Raw genomic sequence first — 13181 nt, 5'->3', positions numbered from 1 at the left:
TTCTACTTACCCTGACAAGCTGTGAGGGCCCTCAAGAGTCTCTGTAGATGGTGGCCTAGACATAGCCCCAGTTGGAGGCTGAGGCTACCCTGGATCCTGGATCCTCCCAGCCATTAGTGATGAGATTGCTTTGGGAGCAGGAAGGCCAAGTTGTGAGTGTCACCCTGTCTTTTGTCTTTTTATTGGGACTTTTCTGGAAACGGATGTCAGTGGGAGTTAGCAGACAAGCCTCTGCTCTGGGCTGGGGAACAAACACCTGGACTTGCTAACAGGACTCAGGCAACCTTTCTCCTTTTTCTCCTTCTCTGTACTCAGAGTATGGCCTTGGAGTAGCACAATGAGAATGCTGTCCCCCAAGTTGGGGCAATTGCTGAGTGGTGGGAGGATGCTGATGCCAGCTGAGCCAACAGGGCCCTTGCTTGGAAGCTCCAGCATGGTGAATGGCCACCTCCTGAGCAGTTTCATTTGAAGCAGGTTGGATACCTGCTTAGGAGGGATGGAAGTATATTGGAAGCTGGGCCCTGTGTGACCTTAACCTCCAGACAGGCAGGCTCACTTCTTGACATTCATAGCATATCCTGGTTCCTCTGGGGCTATTTCCTGGACTCCTAGGGCTTTCCCCCAACTGGCTCCAACTTGGTCCCTTCCTATTACTAACACTTGTAGTAGTCCTGTGACCCGAAAAAAAAAAGCAACTTCAAACATGCTGAGTTCAGAACTGCCTTGTCATCAAGGACTAAAGACAGCCTTCCCTCCAGAAATGTCCCTTGGTGCACTTGACAATATGTGGGGCATTCCTCAGCACAAATGCTTCCTGCTGTGTCACTTGAGAGGGCCTGTGTGTCTAACCCAAGGGTTGGGTCATGTTCATATGAGAGAGTACCAGAGGGAATATTTTGCACTTTAACTCTCACTTTCTGTCTATGTGTGTGCATGTGTGTGTACATACACATGATGCTTTCTCTTTAAATTTCTCCTTCCATACCTTAGTTCCTATTCTTTCTATCCTACTTACACTTGTCTTACATATATTTGTTTCTGTGTGTATGTGTGTTCATGGTTCTCTGTTTTCTTTTAAATTTTACTTTACATTCTCTTCCCCTTTCTTTTATCTGTTTATCTTACCCCATCTCTCCTGAAAATGTTGGTTTTGGCCAGTTGCATGCTGTGTTGGCATCCATGCCCGTGCTGAGCAGCAGAACCGGCTGCTTGCTGGCAAGGCCACGGCACAAGTGCCCAGTTCCACAGTGTCTGCCTCCCCGGGGGCATACTCTGGGATTGTCGAGTAACAGAATCAGAGATGGTAAGAGCAGAGTCTTGGGTGTCTGTTGGCTGCTTTATATTTGCTTTTTAAAAATACTTCTTTTACCTTTATGGAATTATTTATAGTGTTCAAACACTTCTAACAAAATTCTATCATTTTAGTCACGTATGTAGTATGTAAGGATACTCAAAGTAAGTGTTTTCCCCATTTTATGGGAAAAGAACCTGAGGCTCAGAGAATTTAGGTGACTTGCCCATGAGCACGCCCAGGATGTGATGGAACCAGGGCCCAGGTCTCTAGACTCTTGGTCAAGTGTATAATTTTTGCCTTACGGGAGAGGGGCTTTGGGGGCTGACAGCCATGCTGGGCTACATTAAGTGCTTTGTGTACCTTTCTGTGTCATTCTTCAGGTCGTAAAGCACAAACAGAGAGGCAAGGAAGTCTGTAGACAATGTCCTGGGCAGATATACGGGAGACCTGGGTTTTAACTATTTTTTCATTCATTCATTTAGTCATTCAACACAAATATATTAATTCCTACTAAATTCTAGGTATGGTGCAAAATGCAAGGGATATTGAGTTTTACAAGCTACAGTCACTACCTTGAAGTAGGTCCACTCACGATCAAGTAGGGGAGAGGAAGCATTATGGTACAACGATGTGTTATATATGCCGTAACAGACATTTTTCCAGGCACAGTGGAGGCATCAAAACCAAAATTGGTCATCTCCACCTGGGTAAAGGGCATAGGGTGTGAAAAAGCTAGGAGTTTGATGTGCCTAAGGGTGGGATACAGAACTGGTATGGAGGGAGAAATAGTATGAGATGATGAAAGGAAAAATAGGAGGACTTTGTCAGCAGTGCTGGTGAATTTGCGTTTTATTCTGTAGATGGTAGGGAGTTTCAAGCATGATCAGTCTTGCATTTTAGATGAGTGGTTAAACCAGAACTGGGTTAAGAATGAAGGTGGAGAGAGAAGTTAAGAGACTTTTAATAGTCCTGGTGAAAGATAAGATCTGAACCAAGGAAGTAGCAGTAGCAGTGGGGATGGGGAGCAGGGGGCAGATCTGAGAGACGTTAGGAGTAGAATGGGAAGGACTTAGTCATCAAGTAGATCAGTGTGGTGGGGAGAGGGCTGGATCCTGATGCTTGAAGGGGGGGAAATAAAAACCTTTTCTCTCTCAATGTAATGGGTTGGGAAACATGCAGCAGTCAAAGCCAGGGGTGATGGAAGCATAAGGCAGCACAGGGATGAGACTGTGTGAGAAGGCACCCAGCTCAGCTCAGGTGGGTGGGGAAGATGTTTCTCCAGCCTCAGGCCAACCTTTTTAGATGGGCATTAGGTCCTCACTTCCCTTGCTGCCTGCTAAAGGCATCGCTTCTGCATTTGTGCCCTCTGTGTCCTGTATTGACAACTTTTCCCTCCACTGGATCATTCAAGCATGCAGTGATATCTCGTAGCTCAAATTAACAAGGAATATGCTTCTATTCCACATTTACCTCAATATCATCCCATTTCTTTGTTCCCTTTTTTAGGGAAACTCTTTGAAAGAGTTGTCTGAACTCTCTGTCTCTACTTCTTCTCCCATTTTCTTAAATTTCTTCCAGTCAGGCTTCTCTTCCTACCTCTCCACCAAAACCTCTCTTCATAAGGTCACAGTGACCTCCATGTTGCCAAATCTAATGATCATTTTTCAGTCCTTCTCTTACTCAGTTGTTGGCAGATTTAACTCAGTTCATCACTCCCTGTTTCTTGGAGGTCTCAAGACATCACTCTTCATGTTTTCTTCTTTCCTCACTGAATGCTCTTCTCAGTCAGTCTTCGTGACTAGTTTCTTCTCCTTGTCTGGACCTTGAAGCACTGGACTGTCCCACAGCTCAGTCCCTGGACTTCTCTAGCTACACTTAGGCCCTAGATGATCTCATTTGGTCACATGGTTTTAAATAATATTCATATACCACTACTAACTCCCAAATTGAAATTTATAACCTGAACTCCCTTCTACTAGGTGCTGAGGCCAAAAATCTTGATGCCATCTTTGTCTTCTTTTTGTCTCTCCCACCTGTCATCTGGTTTATCAACAAATCCTATTGGCCCAGCCCTCAGAATTGATCCATCTCTGGCTGTGCATGGTGGCACACATCTGTAATCTCAGCACTTTGGGAGGCAAAGGTGGGAAGATTGCTTGAGGCCAGGAGTTCATGACTAGCCTGGGCAACATATCGAGACCCCCATCTCTACAAAAAATAAAAGAATTAGCCAGGTATGGTGGTGCATACGTATAGCCCCAGCTACTTGGGAGGCTGAGGCAGGAGAATCACTTCAGCCCAGGAGTTTGAGGTTACAGTGAGATATGATCCCACCACTGCACTCTAGCCTGGGCAACAGAGCAAGAACCTGTCTCTTAAAAAGAGAAAATCCATTTGTACTGCTAGCATTCTAATCCAAACCACCATAATCTCATGTTTGGATTGTTGTTGCAGTGGCCTTCTAACTAGTCTCCTTGCTGCCAGCCTTACACTCCTATACTTTGTCCTCTGATGTGAAGTCAGATCATGTCACTCTTCTACTCATACCACTTTGAGAGCTTCCTTCTCTTTCAGAGTACAAGCCCAAGTCTTACCATTGGCCCATGGAGTCTTCCGTGATGTGGCCTCTGTTGTCTGTCGGACTCATCTCCACCCCACTCTTCCTCTTCTCCCTCCACTCTGGCCACATTGGCCTCCTTGTTATCCCTGGAATGCAGTAGGTAGGTATACAGTTGTTTCAAGCCTTTGCCCTACTGCTCTTTCTGCCTAGAACATCCTTCCCCTGGATAAACACATTGCTCACTTCCTTCAGGCTAAAGGCACATGTTACCCTGGCAGAGGGGCCTTCCCTGATCTCCCTATGTACAACAGCAACTCATCCCCACTGTTAATCTCTTATCCTTTTGCCCTCCTTTATTACTTTGTCTTGGCCCCATAACAGTCTCACAGGGTTGATTAATTGTCTGCTCACTCTAAAACAAATAAAGCAACACTGTGTCTTCCAGTAGAATGTAACCTATAGAAAAAGAGACATCTATTTTTAGTCTCTGCTGATCCTTAATGCCTAAAATAGTGTCTGGAATATATTTGGTGCTCAGTATATACTGGTTGAATAGATAAAGAGCCAAGGAGTGTTTCAAGCCTGCTGGGGCTGGCACACTGGGGTCTGGGTGATAGGTGGCTTCCTTTGTTCAGGTTCAGAGAAGGTTAGCAAGGAGCTGTCCTGGGAACCCAGAAGACATGAAACTAGAGACTGTCAGTGCAGAGTTGGGTGCCCAGACCCAAAAGAAGGCTTTGCTTAGGTGGTGGCTTCCTGAGGCAGCTGGGATCCAGGCACTGCCATTTTCTTGGCCATGGTTTCCTCTCGTCTAATGGGGGAGAATTATCTTATTTTCACTCCCAGTCTGTTTGAAGAACTAGGGAACAACTAGAGAGAGTGAACGTGAAGCCCAAGAGTGAGTCTTCTCTCCCATCCATGCCAGGAGACACCAGGTGCTATGTAAACTCATTATCACAAAGATCCAAGCATCCTGACACCTGGTCCCTATTGTGTCCCACCTGAAGCTTCCCTGCTCTCTAGGTGACAGTTCTCTTGAGTCCTCCCTCCACTTGGGAGCAAAGTCTGATGGAGGCTTATTCTTAGGATTATACAACTGGCTCCATTTTCAGGGAATATCCCCAGTAGAGCGTCAGAGCCTGTTGTAGTGAGAGAGATCCAGTCCAAACGTCATGGAAGCTGGTCTGTGGGGAAGTGGAGGAGAGAGGTGTGGAGATGCAAGGCCCAGGCAGTGCTTCTGCACTGGGATGAGGTGGGCTAATTATACGCAACCCTGGCCTTTCCCACTTGCGTCATTTTACTACTGCAATATAGCAAACCACCCTAAAATTTAGTGGCTTAAAACAAGTTATTATTTCTCACATTTCTGTGGGTTTTCTGGGCAGTTCATCTGCTGGTTTCCCCTGGGCTCACTCATGTAGCTGGGTTCAGCTGTCTCCAAGACGGCCTCACTCACAGGTCAGGCAGTTGGAGGCTGGCTGTTGACTGAGGTGCCTCAGCATGGTCCACGTGACCTCTCATCCTCTAAAAGACTACAATGGCTTCCTTATGTGACAGTCTCAGGGAAGCATTCCAGGTGTTAAAGGGAGAAACTGCAAGGCCTCTTGAGACCTCAAGTTTGGAATTCAGATAACTTTTAATTTCTACCACCATATTCTATTGGTCAAAGCAAATCACAAGGTCAACTCAGATTCAAGGGGCAGGGAAATAGACTTCTTCCACCTTTCCATAGCATGGGCTGCAAAGAATTCATGGCCATATTTAATTTATTACCCCTGCCGTTTAGAATCCAAGGACAGAGATAAACTGACAAGGTTTCCCAGGTGATGATTCTGAATAGCCATCCCATTGTTAATATTAGCAATTATGAAGTTAAGATTCAGTACTATGTGTTAGACACCAAGCTCGACACTTGATGTGTATTATTTCTGTTTCTCACAACAATCCTCTGAGATATGTAGTCTTTTAACCTCCATTTTATAGTTAAGGAAACACAGGCTTAGAGAGAGAAAGTTACTTGCTTAAAGTCATGTAGTTTGTACGTGTCTACACTGAAACTTGAAGCTAAGGTTGTGGTGTTCTTAACCCTCTATTGAGAACGACTAGCCTAGCATAACCTGGTAAAAAAACAATACTAACGATAATTAGCATTTTACATCCATGGTCTAGTTTATCCGTTATGACAACCGTGTGATGTAAAATGTAGAACGATTTTGAGGAAATGAAACTGGGATGCTCAGAGTGAGTACATTCCTAATAAGAGATAGAATCGGGAACATACAGAGAGATAGCAGTGAATTCTACCCTCAAGTGAGACTGTCAACCCCTTATCTATACTGTTCACCAGCTTATCCCCAAGACTGTAGAGCAAGTGAACGAGTGCCGCCGTCTCTGTGATGAGCCCCGGGGTGCCTGGGCTCCAGGTCGGCATAGGCAGGCCCTTCTTGGGCAGGGCCTCCCGCTGTGGGGAGGCTGGGCGGCAGCACTTGCAGCCATGGGCCCACATCAGCAGTGATGCCAAAGACAGGACCTTAAAAGGAAAGGGCCAGTCTGCTCTCTGTTTTATGTTTCACAGGAGGAGAGAAACAAAACCTCAGTTAAAGCAGCCTAGGCATTGAGAGAAATTTCTTAACCTGCAGGGATTTATTCATGCTGGAACCACTATGGGAAGTAATAGAATCATTCTTTCTGAAAGCGTGCTGGAATCAGATGGACCAGAGATGCTCAACCATTTTTCTGTCCCACCTGTGGGAGCCATGCCCATACCACCGTAAATAACAGTGGTTCCATGAACCAGTGAATTTTTACCTTGGGGACTGGGAGACACATCCTTAGGGGAGCATATATCAAAATGTCTGGAGCGGGTGAAGCATGTGTGGTTTCAAAAGGCTTCACAAGAGATTTTGAATAATCTCATTAGGTACCTGTCATCGCCCACTAGAATTTAAACATTTCATGAAGGCATGAATTTTTGTCTGTTTTCCTTACCCTTGTATCTAGCACCCAGAACAGGGCCTAGCACATAGTAGGTGCTCACTAAGTGTTGAATGTATAAACCAATGATATGCTCCTTTATTAAATGCATCTTTTCGTACCTCCAGTTGAGAATAGCTGAGAGTCCTTAGTGTAGCCCAGGTACTCATTTGCTTAGGGGGCTAGGCTGACAACCTTTTGCTTCTATGGTTCTGTAAAATAAATAAGAGAGACCTAGGGCCTCTGTCAATTGTGAGTAGGTTGGGATCTCCCCAGGCTCAAACCTGGCACATTGCCCTGCTGCTGCCTACCCTAGGGAGGGCTAAGGCTTATTCTGTTCACACCTCCTCACTGAGCAGAGTCTCTTTGGTCATTGGCTTGGCTGGGTACTGAATTTCTCTCATCTGTGCCCTTGTACACATGGGATGGCTCTTGTTTGACTTGCCCTTTTAAAAACAACTTAAGCATGTTGAGGTTTCCTGTTGATCGGGGGCAGCCAGAAGCCTGTGACCCAACAGGGAATTGTTGGCCAATCCCTGACTCACCCGAGCTCCAGTTTTCTGTGTGTGATCAAGCGGTGACAGCAGCCTGGCTCGGGGGCAGCTGGCTGCCTTCCTGGGGATGGCATGGCACTCTGGAGCCTGCAAGGCTGAACAGCCCAGCATTGAGGGCCATGGCATTAGGGTCAGGTAGGCCTTTGTAGCAAGCAGTGTTGGGAAAAATCTGCTGTCTTTGAACTAAAACTGTTTGGAAAGAATTCTGAAAGTCGAGAGTGATTAGCTTAGTAGACCACTAAAAAAGTGTGCTGAAGAGGAGTTATGCTTATGGTTCTCTTCAGTAAACTCACCTGTACCTTTTCCTTTTTTTGCTCATTGTTCTCTGAGCATCTTCCAGATGCTGGCTGTGTGTCCCTTGACCTAAAAAGAAATCATGGTCTAGTAGGGAAGACTAAGAGGTCCTTCATACTTTTAAATGCTGAATTCTAGACAGGGATGTGCCCAGTGCTGTGGAGATTCCTGTCTGGGGTCTGGGTGTTTCATAAAGATAGCAGAGGCACTGCTTCCTCTTTAGAAAGGCAACCCATCGTAGTGTAAGTTCATGTCCTTGTGTCACTTACCAGCTGAGTGACCTGGGATGAGATATTTAACCTCTCTTTGCCTTAGTGTTTTTCATTTGTAAAATACATGTCATAGAAAAATGATAATAACCTTACAGAATTTTTGTGAAGGTTAAATGAGTTAATATACGTAAAAACATTTATTTAGAACTGTTCCTGTATTTGCTAAGATCTGTTTATGGATTTAGAGCTGGGAAAGGGCTGATGCTCATTGGATGTCATACTCTGCTGGAGGGCAGAGCCACCTGAGGAGTTGGTCTCCTCGCCATTAGACTCCTCATGGAGAGAGTGGAGAGGACTCTTTGCTGAGGGGCCCTTCTGACCTTCTTGAGGCCCTCAAGGATCCTAATTCTGGTCAGGACCTAAGCTGAGGAAGCAAGATCTTGTGTTCAGTAGCAGAAGTTTCAGGGGAGTTAGGGCCTTGTTAAGGGGAAAGATCAAAGGGTTTGAATATACATATGTGGGGCTACTTGAGGAAGTAAGGTACTGGCACTACCTGTATCAGCTCACAAGAGTTGGTCATTAGCATCTTCTCAACTCCTCATTCAGTGATGTCACATTGGCAGCTCAGCTGTAGTAGGAATATTTATGCTATGGAAATTGGCAAGTGCTACCAATCTGTGCCATCTCCCTGAGAGAGCTGGTTGTTAAGCATTTTGCAGCACTCTACTGGTTTTAGACTCTTGGAACAGAGTCACAGAACAGGCTTCTGTTCCAGACATTATTCAGGGGGTGAGCTGGGCAGAGAGGCCCATTGAGTTTGGCCCGCTGTGGTTAAGGAGCTATTTCTCTCCTTGAGGACAGCCTTTTGAGGGTATATTACTTTAAGAGAGTATTTTTTAGCTTGAGAATCCTACAGGAGAGAGATGCTGAGCTCTCTAAGAATAAAACATGATGCCTCTGGTTGTTAGGCTACTCACTGTCATTTTCTTTTTTCCTTTTTTTCTTTTTGCCCCTAGGTCTCAGTCAGTCTCTCCACCTCCAGTTCTCTCCCCGCCGAGGAGTCCCATCTACCCCCTCAGTGATAGTGAAACCTCAGCCTGCAGGTACACCAGCCACTCCAGCTCCCGGGTGCTCCTCAAGGACTGGCACCCCCGTGATCCTTCACCCCAGAATCCTCAAGACCCCTCCCCAGATACTTCACCACCCATCTGTTCCCTCAAGGCTACCAGCTTTGCTTATTTGGACAAAAGCCCTTCAGTGTGCAAGAGAGAGGACCAGAAGGAGAATGTCCAAGGCGCAGCCCGGGATGTAGAGGGTGTGGCTGCTTGCCTCCCCCTTGCCCAGAGCACACCATTACTGGGGCCAGCGGCTGGCCCACGGAGCGTCTTGCTGACCCGCACTGGCACCCGTGCCCACAGCCTGGGCATCCGGGAGAAGATTTCAGCATGGGAAGGTCGCCGAGAGGCCTTGCCCAGGATGAGCATGTGTGGAGAGAAGCGGGAGGGCTCTGGGGGTGAGTGGGCAGCCAGTGAGGGCTGCCCCAGTGTGGGCTGTCCCAGTGTGGTCCCGTCCCCCTGCAGCTCAGAAAAGACCTTTGATTTCAAGGGCCTCCGGAGGATGAGCAGGACCTTCTCTGAGTGTTCCTACCCTGAGACCGAGGAGGAGGGAGAGGCACTCCCTGTCCGGGACTCTCTCTACCGGCTGGAGAAGCGGCCAGGCCGGAGTGAGCCCAGTGCCTTCCTCAGGGGGCATGGCAGCAGGAAAGAAAGCTCAGCAGTGCTGAGCCGGATCCAGAAAATTGAACAAGCCCTGAAGGAGCAGCCAGGCCGGGGACTCCCCCAGCTCCCAAGCAGCTGCTACAGTGTAGACCGAGGGAAAAGAAAGACTGGGACCTTGGGTACCTTGGAGGAGCCAACAGGCAGTGCTGGTCTGAGTGCTGGCAGCCGGGCAGTAGGAGTGGCTGGAGTTGGCGGGGAGGCGGGCCCACCCCTGGAGAGGGAAGGCAGTGGTTCCACTAAGCCAGGGACCCCTGGAAATAGCTCTAGCTCCCAACCACTGCCATCGAAGAGCTCCCCTGATCCCGCTGTGAACCCTGTTCCCAAACCCAAGCGCACCTTTGAATATGAGGCTGACAGGAACCCCAAGAGTAAGCCAAGCAATGGTCTACCTCCTTCGCCCACACCTGCTGCTCCACCCCCCTTGCCCTCCACCCCAGCCCCACCAGTTACCCGGAGACCCAAGAAGGACATGCGTGGTCACCACAAGTCCCAGAGCAGGTAATGCTCCAGTGTCTTGTAGCTGGGCACAGTGGCTTGCTTTGAAATGGAGGATGCAAAAGTGATGGTTTTGTGGGTCATAGTCAGTAGTGCTTTATAAGCTCTGAAGCACTGAATAATTGTTAAGTGGTAGTAGTGGTAGTGAAAACTGAGATTGTTCTGCTCTTACAGGATACTTGAACATGAGTGTGAGGGTGAAAGCACTTCTTCCCCATGCTGTGCACTGAAGGTGTTGGCTGGGTTTACCTTTAGGGTAGAGCTGGATTGTGTTCCAAGCCCTTTTGGAGCTTCCTCAGTCCTCCATGGGACGGTCAGAGCCACCTTACTTTCAGGTGAAGTAGGCAGTCCCTTTAGGACTAGTAGGATCTTAGCCTCCCTACCACCTGAAGTGCCAACATTAGAAATTTATTTCAAGTGAAACATTATCTGAATGCTGCATTTTGTCATTAACATAGTAGGGTCAGCAAATTTAACACAATTTTCTCTCTCCTGAGGGCCTCCTGACCACACAGGAACCCTGGGCCTATATCAAGCAGGGATTCTTAGGTCCTGAAAGGGGAGGAGACTGATGGAAAAAGGAGTTGAAAGAACATTTCCCCTACTTCTTGGCCATGTCCCAGAATGACCTCTTTCAAGGCTCACATTGGTTTCCTGGTCATTCTTGGCATTTCTGACCCTGGACTGCCAGGGCCATCTCCCCAGAGTGACCTGGGAGCTGGGGCTGCTGGAGATGGTGAAAGTTGACAGACGTCTTGTTCTCTGAATTGGGGTAGGCCAGGAGTCAGCTTCCTTGGGAAGAGCTGTCCTTCTGCCCCCTCTGCCTTCCTCATCTAACCTAGTTATTCAGGTTTGTTTTACTTTTGGGGATTCTTCAGTCTGTTCTCGTACACTTCAGGTTTCATCCAGCGTCTCCCATCTCACGTGTAAACTTTCCTGCCACGTGCAAAGGAAGAAAGCACAAAGTTTCAGACCCCTGAGCCAGAACAGCCCTTGGCTAAGGGTAATCCCATGTTTTGGCCCACCCCAAAATGCTCACTGGCTCTTTAATTCTTTAGCAGCCTGCCAAGAGCGTTTACTTTGTCCTTATTCATCCATTTCTGTAAACATCCACCCAGAGCCTGCTGTGCACCAAGCCTTGTGCTGGTCCAGGGGACACAGAGGCGAATAAGACATGGTTCTTCCATTCAAGGACTTTATGGTCTGGTGCGCAGATAAATCGTTTATACTGTCATATGCGTCATGACCCGCATCGGTGCAGGACACTGCAGAGACCCAGAGGGGAGGCATCTAAATTAGACTGGGGAGTAAGGGAAGGTTCCTCAGAGAGAGAGAGAGTTGCTGGACTAACTTTAGAGGAGCAAAAATCAGTTAACTAGGTGACAGAAGGGAGTGGGGGGAGAGTTCATCAGCCTGAAGGTTTTACACATATTCGCACCCACTACGTCTGTGTATAATATATACACACATATACCATATATGGTGGAGTCACTTCATATAAGAATTAACTTAGCAAACTTAAATCTGTGCTCTTGGAAAAAGAGAACCTGTTCCAAAAGTGCCGTCTGTTCCATTTGCCTTCACCCAGAGTGAGCATATTCCCCTGAGCAGTTTGAGATGGTAAGTTTGTATCTGTTATGACAGGTGTGATTCTTATATTTAATATACTTTTTTATTAAAAAAAATACAAGTGAAATATTTCTTCTGGTATTCAACCAAAGAAAAATCTGTTAAAAAATCTGGAGGAGAAACTGATTATGTGTCTTAAGGAGAGACCTTCTGTTGGTCCTCAGGTGGTACCTTCCTGGAGGATTTTCAAGGGTGATTTGGCAGAACATGATTTGTGCCTTAGTTGCTGACTTGGGATCTACCTAAGATGCTGACTCTACTGTATATGCCAGTGAAAACTTGGTCTCACAGCAGTAGTGATCCATGGGCCAAAATGTGGGAATCGTTGTACTTAGCCATTGTATATTTAACTAATTGAGAAGTCTAGGCCAGAGACAGAAAGCTGGGAGTCATCGTTGTACAAATGGTAGATACGGTGATGGCCCATGGGTATTTGGCCTCTAGAAAATGCAGAGCAAGAAAAAGAGTCCCGAAGACAGAACTCGGAGAGACCCCAGCATTGAAAAGGCGAGTGGAAAAGGAGAATCCCTCACAAGAGCCTGAAAAGTAATGACCAGAGAGGTGGTTGAAAACTAGGAGGGAATGTGTCACAGAGGCCCAGGGAGGCACAGGGAGGAGAGTGCCAATGCAAAGAGTATTCAGTTCTTGCCCTTAGGTACTTTTGGCCCTTGACTTGCACTGCAGGACTCTTGGGAGGAGTTGTCTAATAAAGTAAATGAAGAGGGAAAGGACTTTATTGGTGGCTCCCCAAAGAAGAGGGTGAGAAGAGGGATTCGATCATTGCTTTAGATGAGGCAATACCTCTCCAATGAAGGAGGGGAGTAGAGAGTGCTTTGGGCTCGAGGCATCTTAGGAGGGGAAGGTTATTTGGGGGATGGAGAGGAGCAGGCTACTAGCTGAAGGAACGCTGGGTCTCGGATGGAGCTTCTAGCTGCAAAATGTCCTCTCAGCTCCACCTTGGAAGTTGTATGATTTGTTTGGAGGGCTCAGCCCTTCCTGTTTCAACAAGCCACCCAGCACCAACTGCTTCTCCAAGCCCCTGACAACCCTGAGCAGGACTCTTCCAGTGTCCAGGCTTCCCACCTGCTCAGTGCAGCGGCAGGAGTCCTGGCTAGGATGCAGATGTGGACGTGAGGCTCCAGAGGCCGATCAGGTACTTGATCCCTGTGGTGGTAGCATACACTTCTCCAGGAGGATATTCTCTAGGGCTGGGACACCAAAGTGGTTAAGAGCTCAGGCCCTGGAGTCAGACAGCCTGGGAGAATCCTGCCTCTGTCACTTTGACCTCTGCACTTGTACAGTGGCACAGTACCTGGTAGCACTATTGTGATATATGAGGTAACACACGTAGAGGTGCATTTGCCATAGCGCTTGACACAGCATGCTTTGAAGCTG

The 13181-nt window shown here is 47.4% G+C and overlaps 1 protein-coding gene across 16 annotated transcripts in view; it reads left to right on the top strand.

Moving 5' to 3' along the window:
• The window catches only part of DENND2B (DENN domain containing 2B), a 155713-nt gene that overhangs the window by 112491 nt on the left and 30041 nt on the right, over window positions 1-13181 (top strand). For 7 of the 16 annotated variants that reach the window (XM_069471132.1, XM_069471133.1, XM_069471139.1 and 4 more), the window contains one exon: window positions 8901-10160. The exons of 7 other annotated variants lie outside the window; for them this stretch is intronic. In XM_069471132.1, the coding sequence (XP_069327233.1) occupies window positions 8901-10160 (1260 nt within the window). The remainder of the gene's footprint in view (window positions 1-8900; window positions 10161-13181) is intronic. 2 more of the 16 variants (XM_069471140.1, XM_069471141.1) reach the window with 2 other exon arrangements.

The sequence above is a fragment of the Eulemur rufifrons genome, chromosome 6, assembly GCF_041146395.1.
Source record: "Eulemur rufifrons isolate Redbay chromosome 6, OSU_ERuf_1, whole genome shotgun sequence".
NCBI classification, from domain to species: Eukaryota; Metazoa; Chordata; class Mammalia; order Primates; family Lemuridae; genus Eulemur; species Eulemur rufifrons.
The sequence above is the reverse complement of the archived record's forward strand: the minus strand, read 5'-3'. Positions and strand labels throughout refer to the sequence as shown.